General features: G+C 39.5%; 1 protein-coding gene across 3 annotated transcripts in view; it reads left to right on the top strand.

Annotated features, from left to right (window-relative positions):
* LOC128604255 (calsequestrin-1-like) overlaps window positions 1–20,142 on the top strand; it is a 47,505-nt gene that overhangs the window by 11,504 nt on the left and 15,859 nt on the right. The window contains exons 1-2 of one of the 3 annotated variants that reach the window (XM_053619250.1): window positions 14,337–14,381; window positions 20,090–20,122. The exons of 1 other annotated variant lie outside the window; for it this stretch is intronic. In XM_053619250.1, the coding sequence (XP_053475225.1) occupies window positions 14,352–14,381; window positions 20,090–20,122 (63 nt within the window). In that variant the 5' untranslated portion in view covers window positions 14,337–14,351. Of the gene's footprint in view, window positions 1–14,336; window positions 14,382–20,089; window positions 20,123–20,142 lie in introns of those variants that run through there. One more of the 3 variants, XM_053619248.1, reaches the window with a different exon arrangement.

Here is a 20,142-nt window from a genome sequence, read left to right as displayed (position 1 = left end):
TTCTCACATAATTCTCCAAGTGGGAGATAGTTTTGGGTTGCAGGAATGTTCCTGCATCCTCCACCACCTCAAGTGGCCAGTAAGCCAATTGTAGGGGATCGATTGTTAAGGTTGTCTGCTTTCTGGGGTGATCAAGGACTAGCTTTTCCATGGTCTTCATGAGATGTGATGTCAGTGCTACTGTTCTTTAGTCATTCAGATTCTTTGGATTTTTTTCTTAGGCACAGGTACCAAGTAGGATGTCTTCCACAGCCTCAGGACATTTTCCACTCTCAGACTGCATATATTCTTTAGCACTCTGCATAGCTGGTCTGGGCAGGTCTTCAGCAATTTAGAGCTGACAACATCAGCGGAAACTTATGATGACTTGTCACTCCTACTGGGGGATGGAGGAGAGAGGGGTGCAGTGAAGGGTTCTCATCACTATGTGTTGGTCATGATGATGATGGACCAGTGAAGTAGTGGTGAGGAGCTGCCCTGGGGGATGGGTAGAAAGGTGGCAGCTGTAGGCCAGTTGAGGGGGTGTGTAGCGGAGGTACCCTGGATGACTATAGGTGAAGGGGGAGATTATAGAAATGATTTAGCTCATTTGCCTTAGTAAACTCACCTCTCATTGTTGGTCACATTGCAGTTTGTAACATGAGATTTTCTTATTTGTTTCCATACCTCTCTGATCATGCCACTTTGCAGATTGCCCTCCAATTTCCTTCTGTAATCCTCTTTACTATCTCTGATTCTAACCTTCAGCCCCCACTGCACACACTTCACTTCCCCTTTGGCTCCTGCCTTAAAGACCTTTTTCTCTTCATTCATGAGGGCCTTCAGGTTTCTGGTGACTCAAGGTTTATTATTAAGGTAGTAGCATATCGTCTTAGATGGCACTGCAGTATAGACAAAGAAGTTGATATAATCTTCTATGGTATTTGTCTATTTTTATATAATTCTTCTAATTTATAATTGAATGAACAGGATAACCAGCAAGTGATTGACAAAGTGTAAAAGCTAGCAAGGGTTTGGGTGCATACTGTATATAGCTACAGGTTTGTGGAGACAAAAAATCAGCTACTAGAATCATACAACTTTAAATTTATCCCACAAGGCATGTTAGCAGCTAATTTTGGCCTCCAGAGAATTGTGTTACCATAGAAAAGATTCATAGCTAACCTCTGTATCTATCAGTTAATGTTGTTCCTCAGAAGAGAGTAATGTTAATCATTGAAAATAAATAATTCAGTATGAATAGAAGGTGCAATTATGGAACCTGCCTGAGAAATAGAACATGCAGCTGTATTATGTAGGTTCATATTATTTAATACATTATTACAGTGGTGTCAGACCCCCACAGAGGCACAGAGCATTGCACAGAGTTTATCTAGCCTATTTAGCAAACCTGATTTACTCATTAGATAATTACCAAGGCTTTTTAAAGAAGGAGCACACAAATCTCAGTAGGATTGTGGCTAAACTCCAGGAATTGAGTTTAGCCAACCTAGGGGAAATTACCTGTGGAAAATCACCTAGTACTTCCATAGAACATTTGTCAAGGAAAACTGACTGACTTGCCTATACTTTAAATTCATAAACCTTCATGGAATTTAGTGGCATGATTAACGTGCTTTTCCTCCCATAATTCTGCAGTGCTTGTTAAGGAGAAACTGTGGCTTGTTATGCATGTCAGCAAGTTTTAAGAGGCGCCAAAATACTTCAGTGTGCCAGAATAGCTCTTGATGGGCATAGCCTGGTGACTGTCTGTTAGCCACTAATTTTAGCCTCTATTACCTCCTCTCCAAAGCCCATGACATTCCTCCACTGTGTACCTTTTATTGTAGAGAATTATGTCTTTAGCAAAGTCCATAGTTTTTTTAATCCACCTGGTTGATTCTGTTAGCCTGGGTCTTGCTATGACTTCATGGCCAAGAAAACAATTTCTTGTGAAATATTCATTGGCTCAGTAAGGAATAAAAAACATGCCATTTGTTAAAGGAAAATAATCAAAGATGGGGTGAGGGTGGGGGTGAAGATGTGGCACAGTGTGAAAATGAGTTACTTTTACCACCACAAAGTTGATTATTTTCCTGTAACAGTATGTCAAAAAGACTTTTATGCTACAGTAATTTGTCACATATTACATTTTATGAATCTATTAATGAATAACACAACAGGAGTTTTAGCCATTTATAGTTACATTTAATGTTGTGGAATGTCTGTGAGACAAGTTAGTTCCTGTTGTCGCTTATAGTAGCTACAGTCATTCTCTCACGTTTTTGTTTCTTATTCCTGAAGTTAATAAAACAGAAAATTATAAAAGTTATAGAAAATTAATCTACACCTGTCCAACTTTCTGCACAATTCAACAGTGCTGTGATATAATAATAATAATAATAATAATAATAATAATAATAATAAAATAAATTCTGATTTTGAGGGCTCAATTTTTTAGTAGTTCTTGCTCTTTCACAAGATGGGGAGATGTTTGACAGCCCTGCTGTCAAGCAAATGAAATTAGACCAGACATTTATAAGCTTTAGTGAAACAATTATGCCAGTTTTTGTTGTTTGTTGTCAATAAGATATTTCCTCATTACCATGAAAATCAGTGAAGTTTGTTTGTGTGTGTGTGTGTGTGTGTGTGTGTGTGTGTGTGTGTGTGTATGTTGTGTGTGTGTGTGTGTGTGTAATATTTATCACTGCTCTAGAAACCACTTGGCATTTATTTAGCATGGATGTTCAACTGTGTAATCAGTACAGAAACATGCTATCAGTTTTCTTGTAATTTATTGTTCACATGAAACAAAGCAGTTTAAGTGTGTGTGTGTGTGTGTGTGTGTGTGTGTGTGTGTGTGTGTGTGTGTGTTGATTATTACATAAGCAGCCACATCAATTTATAATATGAACCCTCCAGTGAGTGGAAAATGAAATCACAGATGACCCGATGGAATGGAATATACACCTTTACCTTCACAAATCCATTGAATCAACTCAAAATGGCAAGGTGAACAGGGTGCAATGATTAATACATAGCCTGCTGCAAGTATAATGGATATACATTTTACAACCTCAATTCCAAAAATGTTGGGACATTAAGGAAAATGCTATAAAACAAAGAGTAGTCATTTGTAAATGTACTTTGACTTGTATTTAAACAAAAAAAGTATTAAGACAAGGTATTTGATGTTTTACCTAATCAACTGCATAGTTTTTTGAAGGTAAATGTTTATTTTGATATTGATGCATGCAACACATTAGAAAAAAGTTGAGAGAGGGGCAATTTAGAACTAACAGCGATGTGACGAGTTGAAATACGAAGGTGATGTGAAACACGTGAGGCAATCGTCTAGTCATGGTATATAAGGAGCCTCCAAAAAAGGCCTAGACCTTCAAGAGCAAGGATGGGTCAAGACTCTCTAATCTGCTAACAGATGCTTCAGAGAATAATCCAACACTTTGAGAACAACATTCCCGCAAGACAAATTGGTAGGATTTTGGGCATTTCACCTTCTACAGTGCACAATATACTTAAAAGATTCAAGGAATCTGGTCAAATATGGGTGTGTAAAGGGGAAAGGCCATAAACCACTTCTGAATGCACGTGATCTCCGATCCCTCAGACGTCACTGTCTTAAAAACATGAGTCTGTAATGGATATCCTGACATGGGCTTGGGAATACTTTGGTGAATCTTTAACAGTTAACACCATTTCAGGACAAAACAGCCGTCGTGTTTTCCGGGCCAAAGTGGAAAAGGACCATCCAAATATCAGGTCCAAAAGCCAGAGCCTGTCAGGGTATGTGGGTGTGTCAGTTATCCCATGGGAAACATCTGTGAGGGCACCATTAATGCAGAAAGATATGTACACATTTTGGAGTAACATATGTTGCCATCCAGAGCATAACAACGCCAAACCACATTCTACCCGGATTACAAGCGCATGGCTGTGTAAGCAGAGCATGCGGATGCTAGCATGGCCTGTCTGCAGTCCTGACCTGTCTCCGATTGAGAATGTGTGGTGCGTTATGAAGTGCAAAATAAGGCAATGACGGCCCTGTACAGTTGCGCCGCTGAAGAAATGCATAATGGATGAATGGGGGAGATTGTGCTTGCTAAACTTAACGAACGTGTGTCTTCAGCGCCCAACTGCTTAATAAGTGTTATTAAAAGAAAAGCTGATGTTACACAGTGGTAGTCAACTGTCCCAACTTTTTTGGAGTGTGTTGCAGTCATCACATTTGAAATGAGTGTATATTTAAAAAAGTAAATAAATAAATTCACAAAGTAAAACATCAAATAATGTGTTAATAGTGTTGGGTCCGAGTTAACCTTTGTCGAGTTCGAGTCGAAACAAAGTCCTTAACCAATCGAGTGCAAGTCTGCGTGGACTCAAGTCTGAGTCAAGTCCAGCCAAGTTCAGAAAGTAATTAAATTGAAATAAAATTAATTGCAATTGTAAACTCAACACTGAGCTGTTAAATTAATATTTTAACATTTACAAATCAATGGCAACATAAATGTAACAAAAAATACCACTATTACATCTTGCCATTGCCATTTAATTTTTTTAATTTCATGTCATTAGTACTTCAACTAATTTCCTATGGTTTCAAAGAAAAAAGGGATATTTTTTCTTTTATTATATTACAAGTGTATGAAAATACGAATGAACCTGTTTTGTTATTGTATCACACTATATTGTGTCCTCCAGTTCGAGTTAACATTTCAATGATTTGAGGTATCTCCCTCACAGTTATATAGGCTGAGAGAGAGAGAGAGAGAGAGAGAGTACAGAGTAGAGTTACATTTAGCAGCATGTCATAACAACAAGCCTCATGCTTTATTACTGCTTTTAATCTGTCTATGAATGACAACAAACTCATTTCTGAACACAGCTGTGATCTTGTAACTTTTAAAATTTTAATTCCCAAAATGAAAAAAAAAAATCGCTATCAGAAAGGTTTATGATGTTTACTACATTAAGAAGTACATTTCACATTGTTTGTGAAATTCAAGACTGGAATCACTAAATACCAAAGTTTAGGGGTGGGTGATATCACTACAATCTTATTTAACTGTCATATATCAAGGAGGTAACCCTGGACTTCATTTCCCAGCAGCCACTGCACCATACTACATCACTGTCACATGACCACCTGCACCTGTATCACGTTTGTGTTTAACATAGCCACTGTTTGTACTGCTTCCTTGTCTTACGTATTGTCTATCTTGACCTTTGTCCCTGTAGCATGTTTTGTTTCATCGTTTATGTTTAGCCTTAGCCACAGTATTTTGCCTAATTGTCTTAGTGTCTTTGTTTTGTTGTTTGTTTGTTTATTAAATGTTTGAGAATCTGCGCTTGCTTCCATCTCTACCTTTGAACCGTGACAGAACGTAAGACCTAAAACTCGGAAGCAGCAGATGAATCATGAAATACCTGGGCTTCACTCTGCCAGCTATGTTCACGGAGAACTATGCTATGCTACGCCAACAAGAGGAGGAGTACCAAGCTGCAGGAGGACATGGAGGAGTCCGGGTACAAGTGGGAGCCTGTTGACTGGGCTGGTGCCATCTCCCACCCTCCCTCCCCTATTGTGGATCTGGTCCAGCGGATGGAGTCAGTGGAGAACGTGAGTCAGCCTCCCTGCTCGTCTGAGGACGCCGCTCAGCCTTTCGGATCAGCTGAGGACGTCGCTCAGTCACCCTGGTTGGCTGAAGATGTTGCTCCATCTACCGACATACCCAAGTGCTCCCCTCTGTTCGCCAACCCTGTGCACAACGCCGCTGTGCTTGCCTGCTCTGCTGAGGGACTCACCCTGCTTTTCTCCACCGCTGAGGGCATCGCTCAGCTTTACTGCTCCGCTGAGAAAGGCATCTGCTTTTCTGCCCGGCTGAGGACGTCGCTCTACCTACGTACTCGGCTGAGGACTTGGCTCTGCCTTCCTGCTTGGCTGAGGACTTGGCTCTGCCTTCCTGCTCGGCTGAGGACGTCGCTCTGCCTTCCTGCTCAGCTGAGGACGTCGCTCTGCCTTCCTGCTCGGCTGAGGATGTCGCTCTGCCTTCCTGCTTAGCTGAGGTTGTCGCTCTGCCATCCTGCTTTGCTGAGGACGTCGTTCCTCTTTTCTGCGTGCCGTATGTCACTCCCCCTTCCTGCTCCACGGGGGGCATCGTTTCCCCCTCGTGCTCTGCGGAGAGCATCGTTCCTCCCTTTGGCCTCACGGAGAACCTCGCTCCCCTCTCTGGCCTCGTGAAGAACCTTGATCCCCTCTATGGCCTCGCAGAAATTTGGAGCTTCCCTCGGGCCTTGCAGAGAACATCGCTCCCCTCTCCTGTCCTGCTGAGGAAGCTGTCATGCTGTCCTCCCCTGCATAGGATGTCTCTCTGAGCTCCATCCCCGCTGAGGATGTCGCTCTGCTTACCTGTTCCACTGACGACATTGCGTTGCTTTCTTGCTCCGCTGAGGACACCGCTCAGTCTCCTGGTTCAGCTGGGGACATTTTGCCCCGGGGGCCAGGATCGCCAGAGGGAGGGAGTGCATTTTGACTGCTCCGGGAGAAGTGCCCTTGGGGGGGTTCTGTCATATATCAAGGAGGTAACTCTGGACTTCATTTCCCAGCAGCCACTGCACCATACTACATCACTGTCACATGACCACCTGCACCTGTATCACGTTTCTGTTTAACGAGCACTCATAAATAGCCACTGTTTGTACTGCTTCTTTATCCTACGTATTGTCTATCTTGACCTTTGTTCCTGTAGTATGTTTTGTTTCATTGTTTATGTTTAGCCTTAGCCACAGTATTTTGCCAAATTGTCTTAGTGTCTTTGTTTTGTTGTTTGTTTGTTTGTTTATTACATGTTTGAGAATCTGTGCTTGCTTCTGTCTCTACCTTTGAACCGTGACATTAACAATAACGACATGTTTTCTCAGGTAGGTCTATCAGTAGTATTCAAGTAAGAAACACTACGGAAATTGAATAAAGCAATTACATGTAAAATAAAATAGACTTCACTGTATGACAGGTACGATGATTCTTATTAAATTTACTGGTTATTCAGTCGAATGAGTGAGTGAGTGATTTTTCTCTTTGTCTTTTGTTTGATTAACATTAATGACACTCAGAGCAGCAGGTTTATTAGATTGCTGTCACTTTAAGACCTAATGCACAGGCCCAATATACTGTATTGACAGACCTCCGATTTCTTTTGTCGAACTGTTTACATTCACTTAAGACATAACCGACTGTGTTTGCATGAATACTCAGCCAGACCTGCATTTTGACATGATGTGTGTGTATTTATTTGACTATCCAAGCGCAATAAGCCGCTAAAGAGAACTCAATTCGGTACTCACACAATGAGGGCAGGGAGACAATAAGGGAGTCAGGCAGGGAGACATTCATTAACTTCTTGATATCTTAATTTTACGTTGTTATTTATTTATTTTTTAATCTTTTTTTTTTCACTTAGGGGTGTACTCACTTTTGTTGTCAGTGGTTTAGACATTAATGGCTGTGTGTTGAGTTATTTTGAGTGGACAGCAAATTTACACTGTTACACAAGCTGTACACTCACTACTTTACATTGTAGCAAAGTATAATTTCTTCAGTGTTGTCACATGAAAAGATATAATCAAATATTTACAAAAATGTGAGGGGTGTACTCACTTTTGTGAGATACTGTGTGTGTATGTGTGTATATATATATATATATATATATATATATATATATATATATATATATATATATATATATTGCTGGCTCAAATTTAGCCTATTACCCAAAACACTTAAAATTCAACATAGAGGCAAATACTCACATCTCCGAACCCAGTTGGAGATAGGAAAAAAGACACCAGCCGTGAGTGAGAAGAAGCAAGGGTCCAGATTTATTGGTTCCGTTCCACCACACAAGATCCACACCGATGAGAATTCTCAGAAGTGATCTGACACCCGGAGCTCAAGCTCCAGTATTTATACTGTATTTAAACAGTAGATAACCAATATATTTCAGAAAGACTATGATATCAATACCAATAGGGTTAAAAAAAGAGCTCATCTACATTACCATTAGGTTTTGAAAAGGGCTTATCAAATTTACCATTAGGCTCTGAAAAAGGACTTTCCAAGTTACCATTAGGCTCTGAAAAAGGGCTTTCCAAGTTACCATTAGGTTTAAAAGTGACAAGCAAACAGTTGATCCTCTTTGAAACAGTGCCTATGAATAAAGTTGATACACTCTATCAAATGATTGATGATGTAATTTTGTAGACATTTTGTAGTAATTTTCCACAATTTAAATTAACAAAAACAGATCAGTCACATGGAAAAAGCAAGTACACCCCTACATTTATACATTTATAACCCCTTCAAATCCATGAAATTAGAATCAGGTGTTCAGGATTGGGTGCCAGTGATTAGAACCTGTTTAGGGAGTGCAGGTGGAACCTGTCTTATTTATACCCCTCTCTTATCGAGTGTCTGCTGTTCCCTTTGTTATTGAAGTGTGTGGTGTCATCATGGCAAGATCTAGAGAGTTATATAAGGCCTTAAGAAAAAAAAGGTTGTGGATGCTTATGAGTCTGGCAAGGGATTTAAAAAGATCTCCAAATGATTTGAAATGCATCATTCCACTGTAAGGAAAATAATCTACAAATGGCACAGATTTCAAACGACTGCCAATTTGTCCAGGACTTGCTGTCTCAGCAAATTCAGCCCAAGAGCAGAACGTCTGATGCAAAAAGAAGTCTCCAAGAACCCCAAAATTTCATCACAGGATCTGCTAGTAAGTCTTGCAAGGGATGGTGTCAAAGTGCCTGTGTCTATAATCAGAAAGAGATTGCACAAATTTGACCTGCATGGGAGGCGATCCAGGAAAAAGCCTTTGCAGTCTAAAAAGAACATTAGGGCAAGACTACAGTTTGCTAATGAGCATATAGACAAAGACCAGGCCTTTTGGAATAATGTGCTCTGGACAGACAAATCAAAGATAGAGTTGTTTGCCCACAGTAACAGCAGACATGTTTGGCCCAGACCAAAGACAGCTTTTCAGGAGAAGCACCACTACCAACTGTGAAGCACAGAGGTAGAAATGTTATGGTTTGGGGTTGCTTTGCTGCCTTAGGGTCCAGAGAGCTTGCATTCATTGATTCAACTATGAATTCTGCATCGTACCAAAGAGTGCTTGAAGATAATGTGAGGTCATCTGTCTGAAAGTTGAAGATTAATAAAAAAAATGGACCTTTCAACAGGATAATGATTCTATGCATACTAGCAAATCCACCAAGGAATGGTTCAAAATGAAGAAATGGAGGTTAATAGAATGGCCTAGTCAAAGCTTGTCAGATTTAAATCCCATTGAAATTTTGTGAGGAGATTTAAAACAGGCAGTACATGCAAGAAATCATTCAAACATCTTGCAGCTGAAAGAATCTTGCATGGAAGAGTGGTCATAAATTCCAGCAAGCCTGGTGGACAATTATGCAAAACACCTATAAGACGTTATTTCTGTTAAAAGGGACAATACTAGCTTCTGAGGCCAAGGGTGTACTTACTGTACTTTTTCCACAGAACAATATCACTATCAATATCATCTATTGATATTTCTGTTGACTAAATGACTGAAAAGGCTAATTTTCCTTATGGTTTTGTTCAAGTATATCAACTTTATTAAAAGGCACTGTTTCAATGATGATCAAATGTTTGCTTGTCCAAATATGTAAACAAACAAACAAACAAACAAAAAAAAAAGCCAACAATTTCCATAGAGTATACTTTTTTCTTCTTCTTCTTTTTTTTTTTTTACATGACTGTAAATGAGTGCATAGCCAAGCATCATTATTCAGGCTTCTCCAGTCCTCCAGTCTCTCCCACCATTTATGACATGCTGCATAGCAGCAGGGGACTCAAGTATGTCATGCTTTCAAGGACATGATGTCCTACTGTCACAAGCCTGAGTGTCCACAGTGCTGCATGTTAACTGCGGTCATGTTTAGGACTTGTTTCTTGAAATCCAAATATTAATATTAATATTATTATAACTGGAATATTACTGACTCTGTAATATACTGCATACTAAACTATGTATCCAAATCATAAATTGAAGGCCATGCCATACACCACTGGACATCATTTTTACATAGTTTTAATTAACATTATAATCACATACTTTTTGATTACTCTGACTGTTATGAAACCAGTGTGATTAACCTTTAAAGTATTTTTTTTTTCTTGTGGTGTAAATATGTAAATATACACAATCATGTTTTTGTGTTTAAGGAACAGGGCTTTCTGCTGTTAAAATGTAATTACACCGTGCCGTTGTAAAGGAAATTGTTGCTGATAATGATGGTGTTCCAGATGTATGAAGCTGTTAATAACATATAAAGAACATATTAATTTCTTCTCATAGCCATATGTAAAAACAAGCTTATTCAGCATCATGGGAAGCATCACTGCAGTCAGGCTGACTCACATTCCCCTGTTGGAAGAAACTTGAGATTGGAAGATGTTTCATTAACTAATTTGTTTTTAGTTTTATAGAAACACACAGTTACTTTTGGGATGCATCAAGCAATATGACTTTAATTTTAAATCCTTAATTTTGAATACTGATTTTTCACCTAAAAACCTTGGTAAGGGCAGTAACAGAGATGGTGGAGACCGAACATAGCTTAAGTTGTCTTGAAGAGGCAGCAGCAATTGGATATAATTTGGAACACTTTAATGACAGAATGTCAAAAGTATATTGGAACTGAGTGTGAGCTCTCTCTCATTCTGCTTGTTGGAACCACTCATCCACAGCAGGAGTCTCTGACTGGGTCAGATTCCATGGTAACAATGATGGTTGGTAACACATAACAGACTGAAATGGGATTTGACAAGGAGATGAGTGACACAGTGAATTCTGGGCATATTCATCCTATGCCAGGAACCCATTTGACTTGGTGGCTGTGGCAGTGACTCCTCAGAAATGTCCCCAGCTCCTGATGACAATCAGTGACAATTGTTGCGTCCAAATTCACCTACTTATACTATGCACGAAAAGTGTGTACTCTTTTTGTGAAGAAAAAGTACACACTTTTGAGTGTGTAGCAAATGAGTATGCAAGTACTGGGACATACAGTGCCCTCCAATAATATTGGCACCCTTGGTAAATATGAGCAAAGAAGGCTGTGAAAAAATTGTCTATATTGTTTATCATTTGATCGTTTGTTCAAAAAAAATAAATAAATAAATAATTATATATATATATATATATATATATATATATATATATATATATATATATATATATATATATATCTTTGCTAATATAGGTGTGTAAACTAAAATAGAGCTTTTTGGCAATAAACACCAGAGGTGGTTTTGGAGCACACAGAGAGGTAGCCATATGGAAAAGTACCACATGCCCCTGGTTAAATATGGCGGTGGCTTTTTAATGCTTTGTGGCTGTTTTTCTGCCAGAAGACCTGGACATTTTGTTAGAATACATGACATCATGGACTCTATGAAATATCAACAGATATTAAATGAAAACCTGACTGCCTCTAAAAGAAAGCTTAAAATGGGCCATGGTTGGATCTTCCAGCAGGACAATGATCTAAAACATAGATCAAAATCACCCCTGGCACCCGTGGCTAATTACATATTTTATTGATTAAGTGAAAAGAAGTAAACACAACCGCTACAAAAAATGTTATTTTTCTCCATATATTATGCACAGTTACTTAATATTTCATGAACTTAAATAAAAGTGAATGTCTATGATGTAATAGTAATTATGAATTGTGCAAAAGTTTAAACACCCATCCAGTCCATAAATATAAATATATACTATATGTATATAATATATGCATAAGAGGATTGTAGTGCAACCAAATAATGTAACACTGACATATTAGAGTGTCCAGCTATTTCATATTCCACAAGTATTTTTTTTTTCTTCTGTGTGTAAGTTCATCAAGTGTAAAGGAACAATAATGAAAACAATGACCTATCTATTCTGATTCACCACAATCTATTCTGATTGATAATTTGGTCATTGCCTCTCCTTACAGTAGCTCTGCCACTGAGAACAACACTGACTCCTAGTTCAGATGCATCAACCACAATGATGATAGGCACTGAATTCTGGAAGTTCTGGATGTTTTAGGAAAGAAATGAGTGCCAATAAGTTAGTTTAGCTTTGGTGAAGATGTCAGAGGAGCTGTGGTCATGCAGAAATTCCTAATGAAAGCATGGTAAATAAATAAATAAATAAATAAATAAATAAATAGATAAATTATATATATATATATATATATATATATATATATATATATATATATATATATATATATATATATATATATATATATATAAACAAGCCCAGAAACCTCTGGAGCTCTTTAATGGTCCGAGATTTCAGCCACTTTCTGATTGTCCATCTGAGCCCCTCAAGCGTTGATAGCATATCTAAGGAATAAATGTTAATTTCCAGCTTTAACATATAATTGGTTCTCCATCAATCCTCTCACCACCTTACAAACATGCTGACTATGTTCTGAAAGGAAGCAGAGTGTATTAGGATATCTATCTAGTTCATCTAGGTTAACTATTGCCTGTTTGTCACAAGTCACAGAGAACATCATTTAAGATTGCCTGAGATATGGAGGGAGCATTATCCAAACCATATAACATCACCAAGTATTCATAGTGCCTATTGCAGTTGGACAAACACATCTACTCATCACCCCCTCCGAGCACTTCACAGGTCGAGGTTCAGAGTTGTTTAATGGCCAAGGGGACTAACGGAAGGGGATATATTTATTTGACTGTTGACAAAGGCCACCCTGCTTCATCTTCCTGAATAAAATCCCTGCTGATGCTGGAAATGTACTTGTATGTATGAAACCTTATTTCCATCTCTTTGGCTTTTCTTATGGTAGAATGTATATTTCTGGGTTGAATAGTACCCACTAAAAATGCAATTCTGTAATCCCCAGACTGGTATGGCAGGACTTCAGTGGCTCAGTTATCCTAAACACTTCACTGAGACGTGTAATACAAAAATTTCATAGGAGGAATATGGGCTCTCAACAGAATGGAGGAACATGGAATGCTGACTGGTATGCGTAGGCATCTTCCTCTGTAGGATGTGGACCAAGAAACAATGGCTTTGTGCTCACAATCTATAGTGGGATTGTGCTATTGCAACTAGGGTAAACCGAGGATGATTTGATATGTTGGGGAATGAATGAGGATGAATAGTGGGTGGCACCTTCCACTATCTCTGGAATTAGTTATGGAACCTTCTACAATGTTCATGCAGGAGTGCAATGGATGGATGGAGGTTTTGTAGCTTGTTCACTTGCTCTGCAGCTATAAAATTGCCCCACTGTATCTGAGTCTAGAATGGTTGGAAATCGCAATGATCATTTTGATGATCAATGAATTTATCACCTAGTACTTACTCCAGCATGTTTAATATTGAAATCCTAGGAAGAGTAGCATTTAATTATTCTCTAGGAAATGACCAGCTTGTTTATTCTAGTTTATCATTTCCCAGGGGGCAACTGTGATGAGCCTAACTGCATTGGTTATTCTCTGTATCTGTATTCTGTGACCCCTGAGCTACTATGCTCTCATGGATATCAAACAATATGCAAACACAACACAGGTTTATCCACAAAAAATATGGAGCTTGCCACTCTGGGTTTGTAGAGGGCATTGCTCCTCCACTCTAGCTTTGCCATGGATGACATGGATGGCTCAGCCTCAATACTCAGTGGAGGAGACCATTCTTCCAGCATGCTCTGCTAGGGCTATCACTCATTTTGGACTTCCTTGGCCAGTGAGCCTCCATCAGTGGATGGACACTTTCTCTGGTGGCCCAGGACCCCCCTGTAACTATAGGTTGCAGTTTGGGAGCCACACACTGGGGGAGGGATCTGATAGTGTTAATGTTAGTGCCTTAATTGGCACCAGACTACACTACCCATCAGCCCCTGCACATCACATGACACCACAGATCACACACACACACACATGTTCCCGATTGCACCTATTGAGCACTGTATGTAAACCCTGTATTTTGTATATTCATTTGCCTGGAGTTTGGGGGCATCACCCCCCCCCCCAGCTTTGCCATGGATGCCACTCCCCCTCTGTCTCCACCATGGACTTTGCTCTCCCTCTGGCCCCATCATGGATTTTGTGTGCCCGTTGCTCCGCTGAAGACTTGGCTCAGCCTCAATACTCAGCAGAGGACACCATTCTTCCAGCATGCTCTGCTATGGGTATCACTCATTTTTGACTTCCTTGGCCAGTGATCCTCCATCACAACCTTTTACCTGGTGGCCCAAGACCCCCCTGTGGCTGTAGGATGCAGTTTGGAAGCCACAATTATGGGGAGGTTTGTGTCATGTTAGTGCTTTAATCAGCACTAGACTACACTACCCATTAGCACCTGACCCCACTGATCTCACACACGCACCTGTTTCTGATTGCATCTAATGAACACTGCATTCTAACCCTAGTTTTTATATGCTCCTTTGCCTAGAGTTTGTCTTGTTACCTGCTGTCTGTATGTTGCTTGCCTAATTTTCATAGTTTATATTTCATATCCATAGCTCATGTTTAAACTCCTAGTTTCTTATTTCTTATTGTTTTTGTTTGCATTTAATTTGTAAATAAACCACTTGCACTCCAAATTCCCTGACACAGCGATACAAATGCTACAAGACAATGCTTCCATCAACAGACCAGAAACATGCACACATTAGTTGTAGGAAGAACAGGGAGAGCCATGACTAAACATGACCTGCTAGTACCTGAGTGCTATACAAATTAATCACAGTCTTACAAATAAAAAAAAACATGTGTAACTCAAAGCAGTGTCAAGGATGGTGGATCTTTTTTTGCTCATGTTTTAATCATACCTCTATTCCAAACTGAATGTGGAGAATGGGCTGCATAAGCAGATGCTAAACCTTCCCTATTCACTTTAATACACATATTAGTTGTGATATGAAGAAATATAAGCACTAACCTAAGTGCAAACACACATGCAAACAGGTGCACTTTTATGTAGTTAAGTCGGTCATAAGTGCTGCTAGTTTCTTATAAACTCTTACAGCTTTTTTAAAACACTGACAGGACACTATAACATTAAAGACTACCTTAGTGCATAAATGTAAGTTTAAAATATGCCAAATGTAATTAAATCATACACCTCACAATGACAATGGCATTCACATGCATTGTGAATTCGCAACATGAAAAGCATTGAAAAAAAAAACTGCCCCCTTCAAAACACTGAGATCAGAAACAGCACTGACCTTTTGGATGCTTTCAAGCATTTAATAAATGTCCTTTATTGCAGACCTGTAGGGTTTTTATTTTCCCCCTCTACTAACCCATTCAGTGGAACATTATCATTTAAAATGATGTTAATATTAATATTTGTACCTGCCAAAAGGCCTTTTTATAGCAAGATCAAGCAAGGGTCATGAGTGATTCATCCTCTCACATTCATCCACAGGCAGAGCTAAATTCATTTCCTTTTTGACATTCATTTAATTTCCTTTTTTTCTGGGAGACGGTGAACAGAAGATTTACCACCCTTATTAAACTTTTAGACAGACACGTGCTTTTTTCATGCTTTGTGGGCAGTGTCTAAAACAGATGGTCTGTGTTTCTCTGTTGCTTGCTGAATGCATGCTGGTGGCTGTTGCTCATGTCTGAGTCATTTCATCTGTCATCACCTTTTTCTACTGCCATAACCAACCAAATCTAACTTCAAACCAAAAACAACTTGGTATGTTCAAAACTGATTAGAACATTAACACAGTTTTATTTTTTTATAACCAAATTTAACTTATTAATGTGGTAATATGAAACCATACAAAGGCCTAACAATTAAATACATAAATTACATAATTTGGACTGCACAGTCACGAAAATGTAAAAATGAATCCAAGTCTGAGCAGTATAAATAAAAACATCTTTCAGATACACTACAGCCCTTAAATTATGATTTATAGGGCTGTATAGTTGTACAGTTGTGAATTTTCATATTCAGTATGAACTGGAATTATTTAAAATGCAGCGATATCTAATGAAAATACAGTGCTGTGCAAAAAAGCTATGGACAGCCTATATTTTTAAAAATGTAATACGGTATGTGTCCACATAGAAACTTTCCATGGCAAAAGGACAGTGAAGCTCAACTCCATTACAGTGTTATTTTAACATTAGTCTTAGCCTCAGACACCCTGTGACCAGAGCTGTAATCATTTCAGGTACAAACATTTGGAGCAAGATATAGTCAATGGTTTGAAAAAAGGGTATTAAAGAAGTGATGAGTGAAGGTAATATTCTTGTTTCCAATAAACCATGCATCTATCGTGCTTAAAGCACTAAAATGTCTACTAAAGTCACAGTGAGAAATCAATGCCAGACACTTTCCTAAACCTTTCTCACACTACACTGGCGTTCCAATCCGCTGGTGGAAATGACTTATTGGACTCTGTGTTTAGCTGCTGGTGAGCAGGGCGATGGGCAGTGGGAGGGGCGTGAGCCCCCTGTTGGGCAAACAATTCACACCTCTCCACAATAACATTGATACAGAGATAAAATGGGCAGCACAACTAAATATTTTTTTGATAAACACCATACTGCCACAATAAAATTATAAGATTTAAACTTACTAGGCTAGGCTAAAAAAAAATCTTGTTATATTAAATATTGTATTCTTCTTAAAAAAAAGCCCTATAGAATCAAGACAAGAAACTATTCATACAATCGGAAATTATTCCAAACTTTCAAATTACTCAATCAACTGAAACTAATCAACTGGAACTAAATAATCTATGCTCCCTCTCAACATGAAACTCCCCAAAACCACAGTACAATCTCTACCTATCCCTATAAGCATATAACTATATAACTTACTATATCTTGGTGTCAAAATCTCCACAAAGCTGTCAGACTTGCATAAACATAATTTTAACCCTTTATTGAACACCATAAATAATGATACCCAATGCTGGATAAACGTCCCCCTCTCTCTCACTGGCAGAACAGCATCCATAAAAATGACAATACAACCCAAAATTAATTACTTATTTTCAGTGATCCTGTTCAACCTCCAACCTCAAATTTTACTTCCAAGAATCAAAATAACCAATTTACAAAGACCCAATAACAGGGATGCCCTGAACTTCCAACAATATTACCTCATTAACCAACTCCAATATATAATCAAATGGATAAAGCCCAGTCAGATAAATGACAATTGGTTAGATACAGAACAGGCACTATGTAATAAAATCAGTATCTCAGACTTACACTTCGTCAGTACAGCTATCAAATGCCACCCATGTTTCAAACATCAGCGTTACAAAGGAAAACACAATAGACCTCCATACAGTGCTAACCATTACCAAGAAAACCATACTAACAAATTGGAACTCAAAGAACAATATTAATCTCACACATTGAGAAAAATCTACTAATCGACTACATAACAATGGAAAAGCTCTCTGACTCAATCAAAAATAAAACTTTAAAATGTAACTCTATTTGGACACCACTGATCACCTACATACACCAGGGAATCACCTTGCAATAGCCAACAATACAGCTTCTACAGACCAACCACATAATCAGAGCCACACCACACATCTTAAACAGGATGCTCACAAACACATGTAAATAAACTAAACATAGATGCATACAACACTCACAGAATCCAAAGTCGGTGTTATACATATTAATTAACTCAACTGATATTTCAAATATTACCCACTTCCCCCCATACTGCCCCAGCCCATCACTTTGATAATAACCATATCCCAATCACATCCACCGTGTTGTCTTTGTCACGGCAAACCAGTAACTCCATATCCCAGAATGCATTACAAACTACAAACATGGCCAACTACAATTCCAAATGGAACTCACAGACATGTCAACTTCTCCTGAGGACAAATCACACCATACTACTTAAGAGACTCTCACACACACAGCCACTGTGAAGTATCATGCTCAATTGACTTGTCTCTGTTGTTGACCAAGCCTTTACCTTGTGTCGTTGCTCTGGATTTTTGATTTTGTTATTCCCTTGACTGTGATTCTCTGCCTTGCCTAGTTTGGATTGTTTGCATGATCATTTGGCCCTTGCCTGTCTATGGTTACTGATTTCTGCCCAACCCTGTGGATTTGTCTTCTCATTAAACTGCCTTACATGCAGTTGCGTCTGTCTCAGCCTCCATTACGGGACAGAATACTTTGCCTCAAAATGGAAGCAGCAGGAGAGCATGGAGATCGTCATGCCAGTGTACATAGGGATGTCTGGCCACCATTCCTGTCAGTCCAGTTTCCCCGGTAGACTGACATAGACCTTCGGATCCTAATTATGGATTGTGCGACTACCCGAGGCAGTTCTTGTTCCACTGCCAAATGTACTTTTCAAGCCTGGAGAACCTCAAGCTGGACAAAAGGCAGTGGCCCGGATTCATTGTGTCCCAGCTTTATGGCCTGGCCTACCAATGGGTGGAGCATCTGGCCAGTACAGGGTCCAGTGCCCTCACCAATATAACTCAGTTTGTGGAACTATTTCTAAAGGAGTTTGGGAATCCAGGACAGAACTGCAACATGGATGAACTTTTGAGGGAAGTCAGCGTGACAAGCAAGCCCGATCTGCCGTTCCACACATTTTATGAGTGGATCGACAGGGTGGCCTCCACCACTCACCTCCAGCATCTCCAGGCTGACAGGGCAGCAGTAGGCATGACAGAGGCATGCAAGACCGAGGTCTGCCGTATAGAAGCCACCCTACAGTGTCCAACGTGCAGTAAACTTGGGATAGACAAATAATATTCCTGCTCCCAGGAATGTTTCAAAGGCAGCTGGCACACCCATAAACGGCTCTACAAGAGAGCAAGAGCCAAGATCCAGCTTGAGACCCACTAGGTGGCCTCACCTGCAGAGCTCCAGCAGGAGGTCAACGAGGTGACCTCCCACGTCAAGTTCCAGTCAAAGGCTGAAGAGGCAGCCTCCCAAGTCATGTTCCTGCTAGAGGTCAATGAGATGACCTCTCAAGCCACTTTCCTGTTGGACAGCCTCCCAAGCCATGGTCTGAGGCTGATGAGGCGGCCTCCCAAGCCATGGTCCTGTCCGAGGTCGAAGAGGTCAACTATGAAGTGACCTCCTATGCCCAGTTCCAGTCTGAAGTTGAAAAGACAGCTTCCCAAACCCTGTTCCTGTCTGAGGCCAATGTCATGACCAACAACATTATGCTTGCACCTGAGTGTGCTGACACGGCCAACCAAGTGGCAGGCCCCCACAAAAATAAAATAAACAGAGCCCAAGACGTACTTAAATGAGAAAACACAAGCAAAATATTGAGACATGTGATACCAATATTGATTGTTATTATTAGCAAATTTCATTGGAGTTAGGCTGGCTCTAGGTATGGAGTATTCAGCTACATTCTTTAAATGTATGGAGAAGAAATACCGGAGCATGAGATTTTACAGCAATAAATGTGTTCATAATTTCCGTTTGTGAAATTTCATTTCCTAGATTGTTGTTGCACAAATATTCAATTTAAGGACACATTTCATTGGAAGAGTTTAGGAGAAATGAACTCACATTGCTGCTGTTGCTACAATTTGCCATAAATGTACTGCATGTACTATTCTTGTTAACGGTTCCATTGACACGTGTGCTGTGTCACGCTTTGGAAAACATTTTATGTGGAATGATTATTATTCACTGAATATCTGGCCATATTTATTTATTTTGTAACTAAATAGTATGCAAAGGCTCACAGACGTGGGCTGCCCCACACAATATTGTGTTTTATGTTAAGGAATTTGTGGAGGAATATTGTCAAATTGAGTAACGGCAGTGTGCATTTTTGCTTCAACAATCCTGCTTGTTCGTGGCTGCATTGTGGGCCATGTTCGCTGTCCAGTTCACTTGGTTACCTTGAGCTGCAGTGTCCTGAATTGAATAAGTCTGTGTTATGCTGACTGCACCTGTCTGTTCTTTGGAGTTAAATGACTGTTTTGTTGCTTGTCCTACTCTAAAGAGTCCCATAACTTCTCTCTGCAGTTGCTAACAAGCCCCGCTGCCCTCACCTACCAGGTATGTCCAGGCATACTGTT

Source organism: Ictalurus furcatus, chromosome 29, assembly GCF_023375685.1.
Source record: "Ictalurus furcatus strain D&B chromosome 29, Billie_1.0, whole genome shotgun sequence".
NCBI classification, from domain to species: Eukaryota; Metazoa; Chordata; class Actinopteri; order Siluriformes; family Ictaluridae; genus Ictalurus; species Ictalurus furcatus.
The sequence above is the reverse complement of the archived record's forward strand: the minus strand, read 5'-3'. Positions and strand labels throughout refer to the sequence as shown.